Here is a 21,928-nt window from a genome sequence, read left to right on the forward strand (position 1 = left end):
CTGCGAAAAATCTGGGTGTGACCCTGGACGATCAACTGACGTTCTCGGCAAACATCGCATCAGTGACAAGGTCCTGCAGATTCCTCCTCTACAACATCAGGAGGATTCGCCCCTTCCTCACGGAGAAGGCAGCCCAGGTGCTCATCCAGGCTCTCGTCATCTCCCGCCTGGACTACTGCAACTCCCTCCTTGCTGGTGCTCCGGCATCTGCCATCAGACCTCTGGAGCTTGTTCAGAAAGCTGCGGCTCGTCTGGTGTTCAACCGCCCCAAGTTCTCCCACACAACCATCCTTCTCCGTTCTCTACACTGGCTCCCCGTAGCGGCCCGCATCCAGTTCAAAACCCTGGTGTTAGCCTATAGGGCAGTGAAAGGAACAGCTCCTTCCTATCTCCGGGCTATGGTCGATGCCTACACCCCTGCCCGACCACTTCGGTCTGCCACCTCGGGGCGACTGATTGCCTCGTCACTCAAGGGTCCTTCTGGCCGATCCACACGGTCACGACTCTTTTCTGTTCTGGCCCCACAGTGGTGGAATGAACTCCCCACTGATGTTAGGACAGCAGAGTCACTGCCCATATTTCGCCGCAGGTTGAAAACCCACCTCTTCAGGAAACACTACCCTTCCTCTCTGCCTGACCTACTTGTTGTTAACTAGTTGTACGAACGTTTGTTTTCTATTGTTGTATTGTTTATTGGATCTTGTTTAGTCGATACACTTAATTGTTTTAGCTCATGCTCATTTGATTTAGCTATTTTGTCTCATCCGGTTAAGGAAATAGGTAGCTGATATATTGCACTTTTACCTTAGCGCTAGGTATACTCTTGGTTGCTTGTTTTTGCAGAAAATGCACTAAAGACTTCTGGTGATTAGTAGTTTTTGTTCCCTACCTATGTTGAATACACTTATTGTAAGTCGCTTTGGATAAAAGCGTCTGCTAAATGACTGTAATGTAATGTAATGTCAGGTTCTAAAAATAAACAGTCCACTTCCTTCTTTACGTACGCATGCATTCACATTGGAACGATCCGTTGTGAAATGACGCGTTGTGAAATGACGCGTTGTGAAATGAGCTGGTGTTACACTTCGTGCAGCGTCTGTGTTTTTTTTTGTTGACGCTTGGCTCGTCGACTAGAGATCATGTCAGGTTCTAAAAAAAAACAGTCCACTTCCTTCTTTAGGTACGCATGCATTCACATTGGAACGATCCGCATCTGAATACACTTCAACGGTCCAGAGACCCGCCCCCCATGCGGTCTCGGGGACAGTTGGGAGATCCGCTCCCGGGAACGGTACGCATCATTCACATTACCACAACATCTGACAAGTGGTCCCGAGTCCGAACCCGGGACCATAGTGTGCTACCTCCAGCTCTGCTTCCTGTCTTTCTGACTATCTCTAAAACATAAATGTGTAAACTACAGATGTAATTTTATTGAAACAAGACAATAATAGCATAAGAGCTAAGAGCATAATAGCTAAATAATTTATGCTGAGCATTAGTCAAAGGTATCACATTTTAACAGTATGTTTAAATTGGAAACACGTGCGAGCAAACACACACACACACACACACACACACACACACACACACACACACACACACACACACACACACACACACACACACACACACACACACGCTCCGTCCTTTAGATTCCTCACGGAGAAGACTTTTTTTTGTCCTGATCATACAACTATATTTCGAGGTGCAAAGGATTCCAGCTTTGCATAATTCCAATGTGTTTCTAATGCTCAAAAAGCACAAAATAGGAACCAAGTTTGCAAAAAAGGACAAAGTTAAAATAAGTAAAACAAATTGTCAGATAGTCGCCATCTTTGAAATATGCAAAATAGAGGTTCAGCCACACCCACTCATAAAGATGATAATTCCAAAATGTTGTCAAAAAACATGATTTAGACACCAAGTTTGCATTCATAGCTCATGTGGTTCAAAAGTTCTAGATAAAACCTTTTTCAGGTGGCAGACTGGCGGCCATATTGGATTTGGCCACTATGATGACCTGGAGGGTTGCTGGCTTGGGCACGGATTCAACAAACATGAGTATTCTGAACATTTTGAGCACCTCAGAAAATGTGTAGCTCGGTTTAGAATATAGTCATTTTCGAAGTAGTGGTCATTTTAAAAAGGGCGTGGTCATTTTTGGGTATTTCGCCCCGGATAGAGAATTTTTCATAGTTCCCAAGTTAGTGAGATATTCTCTCCTAAATGAAGTGCATACATATCTTAGCTAGGTCCTCTACTAATTGCCTGACCATGGATCACATCAAGGACCTGCAACATGACTGAGGAACACGTTCCACTTCGAATCATATTTATCTAACTGATTATTCATCTAAAAAGATAACTTCTCCAAAGCAGCCACAGTACCAAGCTGGGGGAACCATACATGTGCTGGAGGCAAATCCTCAGACTTCCATTCCTTAACAATGGTTTTCCTGCCCACCATTAATGCTGTATGAATCCAGTCAGCTAGAGGTGCGGGGAGGTGTTTTAATGCTGTATGAATCCAGTCAGCTAGAGGTGCGGGGAGATGTTTTAATGGCGATGGATCACCCAGAATAAACAGAGCAGGTGTGTAAGGAATATCCTGGTTCGTGATTTGCATTATATTCTCATGAATAGCACACCAATGGAGTTTGTACCCTAGGGCACTCCCACAATACATGAATAAGTGTACCGGGGTCCTCACCACACCTCCAGCAAATCGGACTCTCTCTGAGTTTACCCCTGAACAATCTTGTCGGAGTCCAGTAGACTCTATTAATTATTTGTATTCACAGGACATCTTCTTTGAGTTCCGTAGAATCATTTACCATTCACTGTCAGTAAAGGATTGATTTAAATCAGCCTCCCAAATCCTCTTTAGGCTTGAGGGCTGACCTTGGTGCAGTGCTATCATAATTTGAATAATATGTTCATGCCTCATGTCAAGCATCATTTGTTTTTTATTATTAGCTTTTGCCTGTGTAGCATTGCGCGGAAGCGGGGATTGAACCCGGGGCTCCCACTCGCTAGACCAACGCACAACCCACCGTACCAATAGGGCTGAGCCCGATTGGCTGCAGGGCTGTTGCGGGCTGCATGGGTCTTGGCTGCAGGGGGCTACACCTGCATAGAGGTTGTTAATGGGCTGCATGGGTCTTGGCTGCAGGGGGCTACACCTGCATAGAGGTTGTTAATGGCTGCATGGGTCTTGGCTGCAGGGGGCTACACCTGCATAGAGGTTGTTAATGGGCTGCATGGGTCTTGGCTGCAGGGGGCTACACCTGCATAGAGGTTGTTAATGGCTGCATGGGTCTTGGCTGCAGGGGGCTACACCTGCATAGAGGTTGTTAATGGGCTGCATGGGTCTTGGCTGCAGGGGGCTACACCTGCATAGAGGTTGTTAATGGCTGCATGGGTCTTGGCTGCAGGGGGCTACACCTCATAGAGGTTGTTAATGGCTGCATGGGTCTTGGCTGCAGGGGACTACACCTCATAGAGGTTGTTAATGGCTGCATGGGTCTTGGCTGCAGGGGACTACACCTCATAGAGGTTGTTAATGGCTGCATGGGTCTTGGCTGCAGGGGGCTACACCTGCATAGAGGTTGTTAATGGCTGCATGGGTCTTGGCTGCAGGGGGCTACACCTCATAGAGGTTGTTAATGGCTGCATGGGTCTTGGCTGCAGGGGGCTACACCTCATAGAGGTTGTTAATGGCTGCATGGGTCTTGGCTGCAGGGGACTACACCTCATAGAGGTTGTTAATGGCTGCATGGGTCTTGGCTGCAGGGGGCTACACCTGCATAGAGGTTGTTAATGGCTGCATGGGTCTTGGCTGCAGGGGGCTACACCTGCATAGAGGTTGTTAATGGCTGCATGGGTCTTGGCTGCAGGGGGCTACACCTCATAGAGGTTGTTAATGGCTGCATGGGTCTTGGCTGCAGGGGGCTACACCTTCATAGAGGTTGTTAATGGCTGCATGGGTCTTGGCTGCAGGGGACTACACCTGCATAGAGGTTGTTAATGGCTGCATGGGTCTTGGCTGCAGGGGGCTACACCTGCATAGAGGTTGTTAATGGCTGCATGGGTCTTGGCTGCAGGGGGCTACACCTGCATAGAGGTTGTTAATGGCTGCATGGGTCTTGGCTGCAGGGGGCTACACCTGCATAGAGGTTGTTAATGGCTGCATGGGTCTTGGCTGCAGGGGGCTACACCTGCATAGAGGTTGTTAATGGCTGCATGGGTCTTGGCTGCAGGGGGCTACACCTGCATAGAGGTTGTTAATGGCTGCATGGGTCTTGGCTGCAAGGGGCTACACCTGCATAGAGGTTGTTAATGGCTATATTCACAGGACATCTTCTTTGAGTTCCGTAGAATCATTTACCATTCACTGTCAGTAAAGGATTGATTTAAATCAGCCTCCCAAATCCTCTTTACGCTTGAGGGCTGACCTTGGTGCAGTGCTATCATAATTTGAATAATATGTTCATGCCTCATGTCAAGCATCATTTGTTTTTTATTATTAGCTTTTGCCTGTGTAGCATTGCGCGGAAGCGGGGATTGAACCCGGGGCTCCCACTCGCTAGACCAACGCACAACCCACCGTACCAATAGGGCTGAGCCCGATTGGCTGCAGGGCTGTTGCGGGCTGCATGGGTCTTGGCTGCAGGGGGCTACACCTTCATAGAGGTTGTTAATGGCTGCATGGGTCTTGGCTGCAGGGGGCTACACCTCATAGAGGTTGTTAATGGGCTGCATGGGTCTTGGCTGCAGGGGGCTACACCTCATAGAGGTTGTTAATGGCTGCATGGGTCTTGGCTGCAGGGGGCTACACCTGCATAGAGGTTGTTAATGGGCTGCATGGGTCTTGGCTGCAGGGGGCTACACCTGCATAGAGGTTGTTAATGGCTGCATGGGTCTTGGCTGCAGGGGGCTACACCTGCATAGAGGTTGTTAATGGGCTGCATGGGTCTTGGCTGCAGGGGGCTACACCTGCATAGAGGTTGTTAATGGCTGCATGGGTCTTGGCTGCAGGGGGCTACACCTGCATAGAGGTTGTTAATGGGCTGCATGGGTCTTGGCTGCAGGGGGCTACACCTGCATAGAGGTTGTTAATGGCTGCATGGGTCTTGGCTGCAGGGGGCTACACCTTCATAGAGGTTGTTAATGGCTGCATGGGTCTTGGCTGCAGGGGGCTACACCTGCATAGAGGTTGTTAATGGCTGCATGGGTCTTGGCTGCAGGGGGCTACACCTCATAGAGGTTGTTAATGGCTGCATGGGTCTTGGCTGCAGGGGGCTACACCTGCATAGAGGTTGTTAATGGCTGCATGGGTCTTGGCTGCAGGGGGCTACACCTCATAGAGGTTGTTAATGGCTGCATGGGTCTTGGCTGCAGGGGGCTACACCTGCATAGAGGTTGTTAATGGCTGCATGGGTCTTGGCTGCAGGGGACTACACCTCATAGAGGTTGTTAATGGCTGCATGGGTCTTGGCTGCAGGGGGCTACACCTGCATAGAGGTTGTTAATGGCTGCATGGGTCTTGGCTGCAGGGGGCTACACCTGCATAGAGGTTGTTAATGGCTGCATGGGTCTTGGCTGCAGGGGGCTACACCTGCATAGAGGTTGTTAATGGCTGCATGGGTCTTGGCTGCAGGGGGCTACACCTGCATAGAGGTTGTTAATGGCTGCATGGGTCTTGGCTGCAGGGGGCTACACCTGCATAGAGGTTGTTAATGGCTGCATGGGTCTTGGCTGCAGGGGGCTACACCTCATAGAGGTTGTTAATGGCTGCATGGGTCTTGGCTGCAGGGGGCTACACCTGCATAGAGGTTGTTAATGGCTGCATGGGTCTTGGCTGCAGGGGGCTACACCTCATAGAGGTTGTTAATGGCTGCATGGGTCTTGGCTGCAGGGGGCTACACCTGCATAGAGGTTGTTAATGGCTGCATGGGTCTTGGCTGCAGGGGGCTACACCTGCATAGAGGTTGTTAATGGCTGCATGGGTCTTGGCTGCAGGGGGCTACACCTCATAGAGGTTGTTAATGGCTGCATGGGTCTTGGCTGCAGGGGGCTACACCTGCATAGAGGTTGTTAATGGCTGCATGGGTCTTGGCTGCAGGGGGCTACACCTGCATAGAGGTTGTTAATGGCTGCATGGGTCTTGGCTGCAGGGGGCTACACCTGCATAGAGGTTGTTAATGGCTGCATGGGTCTTGGCTGCAGGGGGCTACACCTGCATAGAGGTTGTTAATGGCTGCATGGGTCTTGGCTGCAGGGGGCTACACCTGCATAGAGGTTGTTAATGGCTGCATGGGTCTTGGCTGCAGGGGGCTACACCTGCATAGAGGTTGTTAATGGCTGCATGGGTCTTGGCTGCAGGGGGCTACACCTGCATAGAGGTTGTTAATGGCTGCATGGGTCTTGGCTGCAGGGGGCTACACCTGCATAGAGGTTGTTAATGGCTGCATGGGTCTTGGCTGCAGGGGGCTACACCTGCATAGAGGTTGTTAATGGCTGCATGGGTCTTGGCTGCAGGGGGCTACACCTGCATAGATGTTGTTAATGGTACCCCAACTTTCAGCACAGATTCTCCTTTTAGGGAAACAACATTTCAACCAATGTGAGATGTGTTACTAGACTTGTTACAAACACATTGGCAAATACATTTCTTGGTAAGAAGTGTATTCCCATGCAGCTATAGGTTGGACATTTCTTCTGATAATATTCCCTGTAGAACTTCCTCAATATGCCACAGCTCCAAACAATCTGAACTTCCTCAATACGCCATCACAGCTCCAAACTATTTGCTGATTCTGCACATTGATACTTCTGCCTTCTATCTACCCTCCCCCATCTCTCTCTCTCTCTCTCTCTCTCTCTCTCTCTCTCTCTCTCTCTCTCTCTCTCCCTCTCTCTCTCCCTCTCTCTCTCTCTCTCTCTCTCTACTTCAGTTCTGTTGAAAATCTGCTAATTGTTCCAACTCTCATTGTTCTTACAGGTATGTTGTAAACATTTCAGGTATATGTTTATGTATATTTATACATTACACATGTTAATGTACATGTACACGTTGGTTCATGTATTTCCTATCAGCTGTTGCTGATTGATAGGTAGCAGAGTGAGTTAAAGGAAAACTTAAAGGTTCATGTTTTAGATTGTTTTTAGAGATTGTAAAAGTGTAAAAGATGAGTGTATATGTTTTGTTTTATTTTATTCTCATTTGCTTAATTTTATTAATTTGATCCTAATGTTATTCTCATTTGAATATTGTATATTGTATTCTATATTTTATATAGGCTACTATTGAAACCTAGTATTTTATAATTCTATATTCTATTGTATATTTTATAATGGAGACTATTTTCTTCTCTCTCAGGTAACCATGACGACCATGGCTGTGGTGTTAATGGGTGCTTTGATCTCATTGGCTGCTTCTTCGGCAGTCACCATGGAGACCTGCCCCTCTGCGGGAACACCTGGACTGCCAGGTGTGTGTGTGTGTGTGTGTGTGTGTGTGTGTGTGTGTGTGTGCGCGTGCGTGTGTGTGTGTGTGCGTGCGTGCGTGCGTGTGTGCGTGCGTGTGTGTGTGCGTGTGTGTGCGTGCGTGTGTGCGTGCGTGTGTGTGCGCGGTGCTTGTTGCAGTTACAATACTATACAATACTAAAATTCTGTCTGTCTGTCTGTCTGTCTGTCTGTCTGTCTGTCTGTCTGTCTGTCTGCAGGTATCCCAGGGATACCAGGGAGAGATGGACGTGATGGAGTGAATGGAGATAGAGGAGATCCAGGTACCCCCCCCCCCCCCCCCCCCCAACGCACACACACACACACACACACACACACACACACACACACACACACACACACACACACACACACACACACACACACACACACGTCTCTTCAATACCTTTCAGCTGTAGTTTGTCCTCCTGACCAGGGGTGGCAGCGCAGCCCGGCCTGGCTCCACAGAGAGGACCTAAAGGGGGACAGGGACTTCCTGGAGGAGCAGGTAAACAGGGTCAGAGCGGACCGCGAGGACCCCAAGGACCCCTCGGAGTGACCGGCCCACCCGGTGAACCGGCACGTGTCGGGTAATGTTTGCCCTCGGGCAAGGCACTTGATTGATTGAATACTTTAGTCATAAATGTAAACAGCACACATAGGGACGGGGGGTTGCCCGTGTGTGTAAGACCTTGGTATTTATGAAGAGTTTGCGAGTGATTGTGTGTGTGTGTGTGCGTGCAATGTGCATGTGTGTGTGCGTGTGTGCGTTTGTGTGTGTGCGCGTGTGTCTGTGCCTGTGCGTGCATGTGTGCCTGTGTGACTGTGTGTGTGTGTGTGTGTGCGTGCGTGCGTGTGCGTGTCCGTTCGTGCGGGCATATGTGCGCATACGTGCATGTGTGTGTGTTGCAGTGCACAGCAGCAGTCTGCCTTCAGCGTTGCCCGGGCGACCACAGAGAACCCCCTCCGAGCCACGCCCATCCGCTTCCTTTCTGTCATCACCAACGTCAACGATGATTATGACCTGAACACTGGGAAATACAGGTGTCTGTCTGTCTGTCTGTCTGTAAATGATAAATGGTGCATTTATATAGCACCTTTATCCAAGGTGCTTTACATAGATTGTGCATTACATTCACCCATTCACACACACATTCATACACTGATGGCGGCAGAAACCATGCAGGGCACCAACCAGCACATCAGGAGCAATTAGGGGTTCAGTGTCTTGCTCAAGGACACTTCGACACTAACTCTGGGGGAGCCCGGGTTCGAAACTGGCGACCTTGCGGTTACCATCCGGAAACTCTACCCCTGAGCCACCGCCGCCTCTGTCTGTCTGTCTGTCTGTCTGTCTGTCTGTCTGTCTGTCTGTCTGTCTGTCTGTCTGTCTGTCTGTCTGTCTGTCTGTCTGTCTGTCTGTCTGTCTGTCTGTCTGTCCGTCCGTCCGTCCGTCCGTCCGTCCGTCCGTCCGTCCGTCCGTCCGTCCGTCCGTCCGTCCGTCCGTCCGTCCGTCCGTCCGTCCGTCCGTCCGTCCGTCCGTCCGTCCGTCCGTCCGTCCGTCCGTCCGTCCGTCCATAGTGTTAGACTTCTCCTTAACGCTACGGACCAGAGCTATAGCCGGATCTGCTTGGCTCTGAGTTTGTAGGCGGCATACACACAGGCTGCCTACCGGGGTACAGGCTTCAATTAGATACATACACACAGGCTACCTACCGGGGTACAGGCTTCAATTAGATACATACACACAGATACCTACAGGGGTACAGGCTTCAATTAGATACATACACACAGGCTGCCTACCGGGGTACAGGCTTCAATTAGATACATACACACAGGCTGCCTACCGGGGTACAGGCTTCAATTAGATACATACACACAGATACCTACAGGGGTACAGGCTTCAATTAGATACATACACACAGGCTGCCTACCGGGGTACAGGCTTCAATTAGATACATACACACAGGCTGCCTACCGGGGTACAGGCTTCAATTAGATACATACACACAGGCTGCCTACCGGGGTAGAGGCTTCAATTAGATACATACACACAGGCTGCCTACCGGGGTACAGGCTTCAATTAGATACATACACACAGGCTACCTACCGGGGTACAGGCTTCAATTAGATACATACACACAGGCTGCCTACCGGGGTACAGGCTTCAATTAGATACATACACACAGGCTGCCTACCGGGGTACAGGCTTCAATTAGATACATACACACAGGCTGCCTACCAGGGTACAGGCTTCAATTAGATACATACACACAGGCTACCTACCGGGGTACAGGCTTCAATTAGATACATACACACAGGCTGCCTACCGGGGTACAGGCTTCAATTAGATACATACACACAGGCTACCTACCGGGGTACAGGCTTCAATTAGATACATACACACAGGCTACCTACCGGGGTACAGGCTTCAATTAGATACATACACACAGGCTGCCTACCGGGGTATAGGCTTCAATTAGATACATACACACAGGCTACCTACCGGGGTACAGGCTTCAATTAGATACATACACACAGGCTACCTACCGGGGTACAGGCTTCAATTAGGCAGCAAGATATAATATCACGTCATATTATACTCTGTGTGTTACAGATGCATATACAATTGACCAGGTACATTACTTTATGTTTTATTATGATAGTATTTGCTTTACAGATGTACTATTCCAGTGACATATACTGTTTTGATTTAATATAGCCTAATAGACTATATTATATATTTTACAGATGCAGTATTCCAGGGACATACTACTTTGTATTCCATGCGTCTGCAGGTAATATTAATTTAATATGAATGTGTATTAGTATTATACAATATGTATTTATTATATTTTATTATGTATTCATGTGTCTGCAGTCAACAGGTTGTGTCTGCTGTTGAAGGTCGACGGCCTGGTCAGCACGTCCTTCTGTGACCAACTGGACGTAGGCAACGCTCGACAGGTAAATCCTGTAGGATAATAATACTATATGTTAAGGTTACCCAAGGGACATTTGTCCCACATGTCATGCTTTTATGAGATTCTTCGTGTGTCTTTTCATCTGCCAACACTGTAGGCGGCCATTTTCAATTTGGTCAATAATTCACTTCCTGTTTAAGATGTTTTCTGACACGGTGGCACCTCTTCTAGGAAGGGTGACCTAAAGCAGGGGTTCTCAACGTTTTTGGCTGGGGACCCCGGAAATGCTTTGGCAATGTCTCGGGACCCACGCCCCGCCCCCTCCCGACCCCCAATATAAATTGACTGCTACAATAACCTTTGGGAACCCCTTTTGGTGTTTTAAGCATTGTTATAATTTAGCTATTGAAAAATAGCAGATCTACAAGCTCATAGGTCGAGCTTGTAGGCTTGCTATTTTTGAAAAATCGTGAAAATATATATATATATATATTTTTTTTTTAATAATTTGGGGACCCCCTAAAATAATTTGGCGACCCCCCGAGGGGTCGCGACCCACGGGTTGAGAACCCATGACCTAAAGGACATGCGTGCCAAATGTTATGTTTTTTTGGAGATTCTTTTGCTGTCTTTTGAGTCAACAGTTTAGGTGGCCATTCTGAATGTTGTCCATAACTCACTTCCTATTTACGATTTTTGGGCACCCCTTCTGGGATGTTTTAGGATGAACCAATTAAGGGTATCAAATGTCACGCTTAATTTTATCTGCTGCGTAACGAGTTGGCCTTTTTTTTTCTACGATAATATCCCCTACTAATAATAATATTATTCTAGGTGTTTTCAGAAGATCTTTCTCTCTCTCTCCACCTGGATGCTGTTCAGGAGGTTATAATGTTATAATGTTATCATTTTATATGAGTATATATACTCACATTATAATCATATTATTATTATTATTCCAGGTCTTTTCAGGAGGACTCTCTCTCCACCTGGATGCTGGTCAGGAGGTTTGGTTGGAGACCAACGTGTTTCGAGGCATGACCGGAAGCCTGGGAGGAAACAGTGTGTTCTCTGGCTTCCTGCTGCACGCCAACTGACCCAATGACCCCTGACCTTAACCCCGCCCACGACCAGTGGTCAGGGATGGAGCTCGTTAATGTTTATTGATAACGAGCACCTTATTGTTACGAGACAGGTTTTTATCGAGACCATGAGCGTTTTCTAATATTTTGTTTAAAGACAGGAGAGATGACAATAAATTCTGAACAGAACATTATTTTTTATTGGCCAGTTGTTGTGAGAGTTTGTCTTTGCCAATGAACAATTGGATCTGGTCACCCCAGAATGAAGTGTCCATGACAAAGAAAATATATGATGTGGAGACAATAATTATTTTATTGAAGGTCGTACCAGTCCATTTGCTCAGTACAATATCTCGGGGGGCATATTTAGAATGTGTGCAGGGTTGAGTATGTTGAATCTAGTTTGCATTAATGAGGATTTAGTTGACACAATGAAATCAAATTGCGATAGTATTCAGTGTGGGGCAGACGGCCTGTCACAGCCAGATTTGGGAGACCAGTAGCTTTGTTGTTGCAAGGAAAGTGGTAAAATTAGACTTTCGTGGTTGTTTTCGTAACAGATTTAGTCCGACGGAGTGACACAGTATCCAGGCCACCATTGTGGTCTACATGCATCGATTCCATTTATGCAATCAATTCACATGACAAGAAAAAAAACACAAATAAATTAATGGAGAAACGTGAACCTTGAGAAAAGAGAAGTGTCCGAGAATGTTTCATATAAATAGATCTGAATGTGATGATGTTTGATATTTCATGTCGATGTCCTTCACATGGTGTTGCCTGACTTCCTGTTTTGAGATATTTTTTGGTTTCTATTCCTGTTTTCGTGAAACTGTTCACTGTTTTTTGTGGAGGCTGCATTTACAAAGCAAACGTGTACATAATTATCGTCTCTGTAGGGGGGGAACTAAACTGTTACTTTTCAGGATTCAAATTCAAAAATAGCAGATCTACAAGCTGGAAGCTTTTGTGTGACGTTAATTTAATCATAATAACAACAATGATGATGATGAATGCAATTTATGTAGAGCTTAGATATGCAAAGATGTACACAGCATGTGATCTATCGTAGTCACACCAAAGATGGTTTATGTATGAAGATGGGCCAACTTCATTGGAGCCACTAGAGGCGAAATGGTACACAAAGCCTACAAATGGTCTCCTAAATATAGTAGGCGTGGTTTGCTTCTCCCCGACCTCCACCCTCCCCCCTGACAACAACACTGTTTCCACACTCAGTCTAGTAGGTGGCGGTAATGCACCATTTAGGTTTGCCGACCGCCATGAAACCCGATAGAAGAAGACGACAACAACACTGACAAGTCATTTAACAAAGTACATTGAAAACAACTGACAAGGTGTACCTTTGAAATAGTCGTTTTAGTTTCTCGAAGTCCTCCAACCATATAAATTCATGATTTGGATCTATCTCATTAAAAAGTCTCTCCCTAATAGAGTTGTAGAATGGACAATAAAAATGTCCTTTAGATCACACAGACTACATAATCTATCCTCCTCAACCGTGCCTACATATCTGCCTGTCTCAATATGCAGACCAAGTATGCCAGCTCTAATTTGGGCACAAAAGGATAATTTCTAATCGTTTTAAATATGTCCATTCATTTCACATTATAATATTCACATATTATCATCTTAAATATGGGGTCAGAGCCCCCTATGTGTTGTCCGTGAAATTGCAGATGGACAGAGAGAGGCTTCCGGACTCATCTCAAATCTCGCGAGAGTTTGTTGCTGGGATAAAGAAATGTCATTAACAAAGTAGATTTTCTCCTGGTTTGTCTCGCTAAAAGAAGCCATTTTACTATGAATATCTTGTAAATATTGTGTGCCTTGTGATGATTTGGTCCAGTATTTAGTTCAGTGACCATGGAGTTAAGGAATGGTTCAGAAGCTGTGTTCATGTTCACTCTCCCATTGGAAATGAATAGACTCCAACATTCTTCCTGTCTCCTAATAATGTTACCGCCCACCTCACGCAGATACAGGAAGTAAGCAAAGTTGGCCTCTCTTGCTAATTCTCCTCTTGGGTCACACACACAGACACACGCACACACGGCCGCACGCCAGCACGCGCACAAACACACGCACACACACACACACACACACACACACACACACACAGAGAGAGAGAGAGAGAGAGAGAGCAAGCAGGGACACTCCTTTCTGTATTCTTTTTATTATTTTCGTTTGTCATTGTGTGTCTGAGAGACAGACAGACAGACAGACAGACAGACAGACAGACAGACAGACAGACAGACAGACAGACAGACAGACAGACAGACAGACAGACAGACAGACAGACATTCTGCAGGACGTGGTGCTAGAGGAACAGAATGGTGAGACTATTATTATTATTATTTGTATTATTATCAAACTGCTCCATGTGGTCAGAAAGCACTTTAATTGTGATCAGTAAGAGATTACATTTTACTACAGATTACTTTCTAAGCATTTTGTGCTTCGTCTGAGAATGTGGTGGAATTACAATTTACATTTTAGGTATTTATCAGATGCTCATAGTCCAGAGCGATTTACAGTAAGCAAGAACAACACATGGTAATACATCAAATACATAGAAATAGTATAGGATCATAAGCAAGCTAAGAACTTATATGAAACTATGAGTATACACTATAGAGTGCTATGTCTACATACAATGCTATAAGTTGAGCCTTTGCAATTCATACGCCTGTAAAGTTGATGAGTGCCATGCAGGGTGTTGTGCCAGAGACCCCCTCTGTTGTATCAGGAGCCCCCAGAAGAGAAGATGTATGTCAAAGAAAAAACATTATTCAAAATGTTCCAAAAATGATTTGATATCTTTCATACACTTTCAAAAATAGCAGATGTACAAGCTCTATGGGAGCTGTTTTTGAATAGCCAACACATTATAAATGGATGGATAACGTGGTCACAATGATTGTGATAATATGGTAGTACTTTTACTGGGGACCCCATCCTAACTGAACAAAGTGTGTGTGTGTGTGTGTGTGTGTGTGTGTGTGTGTGTGTGTGTGTGTGTGTGTGTGTGTGTGTGTGTGTGTGTGTGTGTGTGTGTGTGTGTGTGTGTGTGTGTGTGTGTGTGTGTGTGTGTGCGTGCGTGCGTGCGTGCGTGCGTGCGTGCGTGCGTGCGCAGGCCCTCCAGTGGGTCACATGGGCTTGTGCAGCCATTGCCCTGTCATCCCTCCTCCTTCAGCCAATCAGCACGGAGCCCAGCTGTGATGCGTCCAGAGGGGCGCGGCCTGGTATTCCCGGAATACCGGGCTCCCACGGTTCCCACGGCAACGATGGAGCCAAGGGAGAGAAGGGAGATGCAGGTCTCACTCCCTAGCACTCACCTGTTTAACCCCACCCCCTAGCACTCACCTCTTCATACTCAACCCCCTAGCACTCACCTCTTCATACTCCACCCCCTAGCACTCACCTCTCCACCCCTAGCACTCACCTCTCCACCCATAGCACTCACCTCTCCACCCCCTAGCACTAGTCTTCAGGTGAAAGTGGACATGTCTTTATGTTAATTGTCTTCAGGTGAAAGTGGACATGTCTTTATGTTAATTATCTTCAGGTGAAAGTGGACATGTCTTTATGTTAATTGTCTTCAGGTGAAAGTGGACATGTCTTAAAGGGACAGAGCGGAGACGTGGGTTCGTCTGGACCCCCAGGACGCCCAGGTGTGCGTGGAGACCCGGGGTCACCCGGTCCCTCGGGTCCCCAGGGACCCCCCGGACGCCCGGGGACCAGAGGGGGCGGGGCTTCCATGGCCCGCGGCGGTGACGCCCATCAGAGACCCTGCTTCTCAAACAAACGGACCGACCCCCAGCACCCCCCTACTGACAGGCCAATGAACTTCAACAAGTAAGACACGCCCACCTCACAGTCTGTCTGTCTGTCTGTCTGTCTGTCTGTCTGTCTGTCACTGACTGACTGATACCGAAAATATTAATTCATATTCATAACAATAATCCATTCATTGTAACTATTAGTTTTACTTCACATCCATTAATTGAAAGCATGAACAAATTAAATGAATGAAAGTAGTTTGGTAGTGAATTAATTAATCTATTCATGTATTTATTTCAACAGAAATATTGCTTTCTTCATCATCAGTAACACCATAATATCAATTTATTATGTTATCAAACACACTTAAAAATGTAATTAAAGACACGTTGAGTTTAAATGATATTCTGTGCCATAATGATGTTTAAGAACATAATTATCAACATTTGCAATAGTTATTGGTTCTTATTAGTAAACGGTGGTAGGATTTACAGTTATATTTGAATGTGTGACTGACCACCAGTAGCATTGTAGCCTCCCGTTGTCACCACAAGGTGGCAGCAAAGCCTACATCTTTCTTACCAGAACCCCAGGCCAGCAAAATGTATTAACAATCATTTTAACCACTTTAATCATAATTATATATTCAAGAACTAGTTTCCACGTTTATTTGGACGTGACAGCATGCCACATGCCCACATCTAATATTGGAGTCACTGCAAACATGCCACATCTTTATGAGTTCCTTTTAGGATTGTATAAGTATTGTAATGTAGACCATTACCATTGTGTGTGTGTGTGTGTGTGTGTGTGTGTGTGTGTGTGTGTGTGTGTGTGTGTGTGTGTGTGTGTGTGTGTGTGTGTGTGTGTGTGTGTGTGTGTGTGTGTGTGTGTGTGTGTGAATTCTGAGTGATCAAATTTGTGTTCTCTTCACTTTCTTCTTTATTCTTTTTTCTATCTTTTTTCCTGTATTTAGTTTGTTTGTATTTTCTTTTTTCCTCCCCCCCCCCCCCTTGTGCGTTAGATGTATTGTAGCCTATATATTATTATTTCTGTTGGTGTAAATAGGATAGGCAAAATAAGCCACTGGCTTCAGCCTATACCTTTTTGGTCTAAATACTAATTTATAATGAAATGTAATCAATGTATTCAATGTTCAATTCTTTGACCAAAATAAACTAAACTGAACTGAACTGAACTAAACTGTGTGTGTGTGTGTGTGTGTGTGTGTGTGTGTGTGTGTGTGTGTGTGTGTGTGTGTGTGTGTGTGTGTGTGTGTGTGTGTGTGTGTGTGTGTGCGTGCGTGCGTGTGTGCAGGGTGCTATTGGAGCATACTTCAGGAGGAGTCAATCTGACTCAAGGAGTTTTCACGTGCACCGTTAAAGGACTGTATTACTTCTCCTTCTACATATCTGCCAGGAGCCAGGTCTGTCTGTCTGTCTGTCTGTCTGTCTGTCTGTCTGTCTGTCTGTCTGTCTGTCTGTCCTGTAAAAAGGGGTGCAGTACTTAGTTTAGACAGTTTTTGGTTTAGACTAGTCATTGGTTAGACCAGTTATTAGTCCTACAACTACAACCTATCTCAAACCCTCACCCTAAACCTAACCCCCCACGGGGCAGCACACCTAAACCTAACCGTAACCCATGTCTAACCAATGACTAGTCTAAACTAAGTATGCACCCCGTAAAAAGGGGATTGCCGTTTACAATTTCGGCATTTAGCAGACGCTCTTAATCCAGAGTGACTTACAAAACAAGAACAACACAAAGTAATACATCAAATACATCTAGGATCTAAAGTAAACCAAGGACCCATCATCAGTTTAACAGATATCCAAAGAAAATCAATAATGTGTACATTGAAACTACTAGAGAATGTCAGATCAATAATGACCTGGCATCTACATGCTATCTAAATGACATAGTTAGCCTTTGCATACGCCTGTAAGTTAGTTGAGGCTAGGACAAGTGCTACGGGCAAAGATGGAGTCTGAAGAGGTGCTCTGCAGTTCTGACTGCAATGGAGAGTTCATTTCATAGTTTGGGAGCCATAAGGTGCCAGGTTCTTAGCAGATATGTTGTAGGTACAGTAGGTGATAAGTACGCTATTTGAAGTTTAAACTACTAATATCTTAGATACATTATAAACATCTTTATCTTGTAGTAGGTTAATTATAATTATAAATTCTATGTCATGTATAGGTGAATTATAAACTCTTAATGTTGTAGTTAGGTGAATTATAAGCTATATATTTTGTTTAGGTGAATTATAAACCTTGTAGATACAGTAGATGTATAAACTCCCAATCTTCCTTCATAGTCTGAAAACTCACCTTTACCTCTTCGGACTACACCTCAGCCCATAGCACTTGCCCTAGACTCGACGACCTTAGGCGTATGCAAAGGCTAAAATATGTAATTTAGATAGCATGTTATGTAGACAGATGTCAGGTCATTATTGATCTGGCATTCTATAGTGTTTATAGTTTCATTGCACAGATATTCTACTGTTTGATATTCTATTTGATTGATTTGTATTACTGCAGGCTATAGGGTGCTGCGTTGCTGCTTGCCTATCGGGCCATGGCTCTTTAGCCGACTGGTATCGTAACCATAGGATTTATAGGTCCCGGGTTCGATTAAGAGCGTGTGCTAAAATGCCCAAATTGTAATTGCAAATTGTAAATTGTAAACTCCTCCACCAGTGCGTGCGAGCGTGTGCATGCAATGTGCATGTGTCTGTCATTAACTTGGCACCGTGGTGTGTGTGCGTGCGTACCTCTGTCGTTAACTCGTCACCGTCACCACACAGGTGTGCCTGAAGCTGATGAAGGGGGACGAGTCGAAGCTGTCCGTGTGTGATTGGTCGGATAACTTCCTGGTGTCGTCGGGCTCGGCGCTCATGGATCTGGAGGAAGGAGACAGCGTCTCCTTGTGGCTGAACGGAGAAGACAGCCAGGTGCTGGCAGGCAGCGGACGAGCCGACAATACCTTCAATGGATTCCTGCTGTTCACCACATGAAGACAGTCTGCGTGTGTGCGTGCGTACCTGCGTGTGTGCGTGTGTACGTGCATGTTAACAGCAGCTGCTAACATCTTATCTCAAATTTCAAGCGCAGTTTTTAACATATTTTCTAGCTTTTCCTTTGCACGATTGCTTGCATCCTTTGCACGATTATTTTTCTATTGTTTATGTTCCAAAGCCCTCGGCCAGACATGGTCAACTCTTTACAACGTTTAGCACCATAGAATGTTTACCACATTCATGGAGATTTATTTTGTTTGTGTTGCATTCCTAAGCCAATCATTTGACGACGAGACAGTTGATTCATCAAAGTGCCACACACTCCTCACATTCCTAGTCCCCCCACTGGGACACATCACAGAGCAAGGGCCTGGCGTGACGGCGTCTCCCTCAGGCTTCGTACACACATAAAGAACAACTGTGCTGTGCTCTGCCTGTGTTTCATGGCCGCCCCAATGCTTTTCCAATGGAAGTCATGTGGTTTGACCAAACACTTGTGTTTGATTCCCCCCCCCCCCCCCCCCCCACGTGACTTCCATTGGAAAAGCATTGAGGCGGCCTTGAAACACGGACAGCACAGAGCATGTTCGTCTGATATGTGTGTACGAAGCCTCAGCCAGCAGCCAGCACAGGTGTGACTGATTCCAATCAGCCCAGCTGCTCCACAATCAACAGAGGCTGCCAATATAAACTGCTGAGAGCCGGCGCCTGGATGTTGACTACTGTGGTTAGTGTAACTGGCAGTTTAGAACACTCTGTTCTGTGTGACAGGGTTGGGCCAATCTACCTTGAATGTCAACTATAACAAACAGCCCTTTATTCAGCACTGATGCATCCTGAGGCTGCGTACACACCTAAAGAACAAATGTTTGGTCCGTGTGCGATGCCTGATTGCTATTTGATTGCTGCTCCAATTCATTTTCAATGGGAGTCACGTCGTTTGATCGGACAAACCTGTCCGATGTGGGGGCGGAGGGCACAACAAACACATCGGACACCTTGTAGTCAAAACAGCCAACGAACAGGGTGGGACTTCAGATCGGACAGAAGGGTGTTTTTTAACCGCCAACTAATAGGAGAGAACTTCCGTTCTTGACAGCACTGGGTGGGGTTTAGGCTGTAGTCTTCTGAGTTACGTGACACAGACTATTATATCGCTTGTTTGTATGTCTTCTTTTGGCTACGTCCGTGCGTAACTTGGAGAGTCCAAGTTGCGCACGGCTGTCTCCAGTGAGTGAGTCCAGAAATACAGGACGATAGCCAAAATAGCCGTCGGGCCTCGGCAGTTGTGAGGCTGCATTAATAATTAGTTCTAAAAGCATGTATTTTTTACGGGGATCACTATTGATTTTAATAGTAGGCCTAGACGCATATATGTCTATGAGTAGCCTAGAGTAGAAATGTAATGGCAGCGTACGAGGTTCACATGCGCAAATATAACAGATGTACAAGTTATCGACACGAATGGTACTTACGGTATGGTACACGATGTAAGCTTGTAGATCTGTTTATTTTAAGCATGCGCCGCCGCCACCACGAAAAGTTATGACGCGCGCACATGTGGGGGGAGAGACCCGATATATTTTATAGCTCTATGGGAGAGACGCAGACAGAGAAATATTTAAAATCATCCTGTCTCGCTCTAGCGCACGGCCGCACGCATAAAGAGCCAATGGAGCAAATGTTAAATAAGCTACACAGGTGGTCCTAAATGATTAATTAATTACATCACTATAGCAAAAGACGTGATATAGGTCAACTGCAGCGGAGGTGCACACATGGAAGAAAAGTCCTTTTTATCGGGATTCGGGGATACTTTGTTGTAGGCTATACGTCTCCGGTGAATTGTATGCAGCCGCAGCAAGCACATTATTGTTCAAACACCTGTTCCTCTGTTCATCTGTTGTCTTATTTGGCTAATAAAATTATTAAGAATTAATGCAATTTCAAGTTGTTGCTGCAATCATGATTCATGTTGCTGTTCTCTTCTCTCTGTGTGACTGAAGGTTGCGCCCAAAAAATTTAGACAGTGATTTCCCGCACCCCCTCATGTTATTTTTCCCTCGTAAAATGACCTCTTTTCTTTCTTTTCACTATTTGGTTCGCTTAACGTGTCCACGTGTCATTTGTTTACATATTTGGTACGCTTTACAGTCCAGTGTGAACACCAAACGGACCAAAATCAAAATGCAAATATGTGGTCCTTGGTCCTTGATCCGGACCTTCTAAGTGAACTTTGAGTGTGAAAAACGGCCTCGACAAACTATCGCTAGCTGCTGCTGCAGTCAAGAAAACTACACTGAACATATGTGCATCTATTTCCGCGTGTCGTAGCACCGCCCAAATCGCGCAAAGCATTGTGGGACATGGAGGCATCAAATCATAAAAATGTAATCAGTGGTCGGTCGGACAGATCTGTGTGTCCGAAAGGTGTGTACGAAGCCTGAGGCCTCATTCCCACATACCAAACACCAATCAAGCAAATGTTTGGTCGTTTTTTGGGCCACACTTTTCCAATGGGAGTCACATGGTTTGACCAAACATTTTTGTTTGCCTCAGGCCTCAGGCTTCGTACACACCTACACAACAAATGTTCGGTCCGTGTGCGATGTCTGATTGCTGTTTGATTGCTGCTCCAATTCATTTTCAATGGGAGTCACATGGTTTGACCAAACATTTTTGTTTGATGAAGGGGGAGCAATCAGCAATCAAACACAAATGTTTGATCAAACCATGTGAATCCCATTGGAAAAGCATTGTGGTGGCCCAAAAAAACGACCAAACATTGCTTGATTGGTGTTTGGTACGTGTGAATGAGGCCTCATTCACACATACCAAACACCAATTGCCCCCTATACCCCCATCACACACAACTGTTTGGTCAAACCACGTGACTTCCATGAGGCTTTGTACTAACTTTGTTCCTCTGTTTTGTTCCTCAAACCCAGTGTCTCGCAGTACAGCTCCACCGCTTCTTCAACCCTTTCCCTGGATTTCTCAAACCCTCTCTCCACTTCCAGGTTTCCCCAAACATAACGTTTTGTTTGAATTATATTTCCTTTTTGCATATATACTCCTGTCTCAGTGTCTTTGCCTTTGTGGTCCCTGGCACATTTGACTACGTAATACCGGTTGAGCGTAACAGTGTATCCGGTAGGAGACTCAAAGGAGACACTTTGAGTCTCCTACCGAACACACTCATCAAATGGTTGGCTTTAAAGGAAAGTGACAAAAACAATCGACCCACCAGGTTACAATGTTATACTATACTGTATCCATACAACTGTCATAATTAATATAAAGAACATACTGTCACACTGCATGTATCCATATAACTGTCATTATGCATGTCAATCATTGTATTAATATAAATAACATAACTCATAATTAATATAAAGAACATACAACTGTCTTTGGTTTGAAAACCTTTTAATGCAGTTCCACATTTCCCCAGGATGCAACTGGGTTTCACCAGCACAGACAGACAGGGTGTCAGACAGACAGGGAGTCAGACAGACAGGGTGTCAGACAGACAGTGTCAGACAGACAGAGTGTCAGACAGACAGACAGACAGACAGACAGAC

At 45.8% G+C, this 21,928-nt stretch overlaps 2 protein-coding genes across 5 annotated transcripts; both read left to right on the plus strand.

Annotated features, from left to right (window-relative positions):
* Positions 1 to 6,948: 6,948 nt before the first annotated feature.
* Positions 6,949 to 11,719, plus strand: c1qc (complement component 1, q subcomponent, C chain). Its single transcript, XM_079510862.1, has 8 exons — positions 6,949 to 7,006; positions 7,385 to 7,496; positions 7,731 to 7,793; positions 7,946 to 8,099; positions 8,422 to 8,553; positions 10,261 to 10,307; positions 10,391 to 10,476; positions 11,396 to 11,719. The coding sequence occupies exons 2-8, from the start codon at positions 7,391 to 7,393 to the stop codon at positions 11,528 to 11,530; spliced, it is 723 nt and encodes a 240-aa protein (XP_079366988.1). The 5' UTR covers positions 6,949 to 7,006; positions 7,385 to 7,390; the 3' UTR covers positions 11,531 to 11,719.
* A 1,956-nt stretch (positions 11,720 to 13,675) lies between these two features.
* Positions 13,676 to 21,928, plus strand: LOC306930111 (complement C1q subcomponent subunit B-like). 4 transcript variants are annotated; one of them, XM_079510860.1, is made up of 7 exons: positions 13,676 to 13,745; positions 13,814 to 13,875; positions 14,676 to 14,856; positions 15,145 to 15,397; positions 16,640 to 16,748; positions 18,132 to 18,360; positions 21,293 to 21,928. In XM_079510860.1, the coding sequence occupies exons 2-6, from the start codon at positions 13,873 to 13,875 to the stop codon at positions 18,339 to 18,341; spliced, it is 756 nt and encodes a 251-aa protein (XP_079366986.1). In that variant the 5' UTR covers positions 13,676 to 13,745; positions 13,814 to 13,872; the 3' UTR covers positions 18,342 to 18,360; positions 21,293 to 21,928. The 4 variants fall into 4 exon arrangements, with proteins under 4 accessions (XP_079366986.1, XP_079366987.1, XP_079366984.1 ...); XM_079510861.1 differs by having other exon boundaries at positions 18,132 to 18,356; XM_079510858.1 differs by lacking the exon at positions 21,293 to 21,928 and having other exon boundaries at positions 18,132 to 18,800.

Source organism: Electrona antarctica (genome assembly GCF_951216825.1).
Source record: "Electrona antarctica genome assembly, chromosome: 9".
NCBI classification, from domain to species: Eukaryota; Metazoa; Chordata; class Actinopteri; order Myctophiformes; family Myctophidae; genus Electrona; species Electrona antarctica.

What these genes read in the sequence shown, in the direction of transcription:
- LOC306930111 (XM_079510860.1), top strand. An exon ending in GGGAGAGAAGGGAGATGCAG is followed by an intron (nt 14,857 to 15,144) that starts GTCTCACTCCCT and finishes AATTGTCTTCAG; the next exon opens with GTGAAAGTGGACATGTCTTA. An exon ending in AGGCCAATGAACTTCAACAA is followed by an intron (nt 15,398 to 16,639) that starts GTAAGACACGCC and finishes GCGTGTGTGCAG; the next exon opens with GGTGCTATTGGAGCATACTT.
- c1qc (XM_079510862.1), top strand. Translation starts at nt 7,391, where the DNA reads ATGACGACCATGGCTGTGGTGTTAATGGGTGCTTTGATCTCATTGGCT. An exon ending in GGGAACACCTGGACTGCCAG is followed by an intron (nt 7,497 to 7,730) that starts GTGTGTGTGTGT and finishes GTCTGTCTGCAG; the next exon opens with GTATCCCAGGGATACCAGGG. An exon ending in TGGAGATAGAGGAGATCCAG is followed by an intron (nt 7,794 to 7,945) that starts GTACCCCCCCCC and finishes CCTCCTGACCAG; the next exon opens with GGGTGGCAGCGCAGCCCGGC.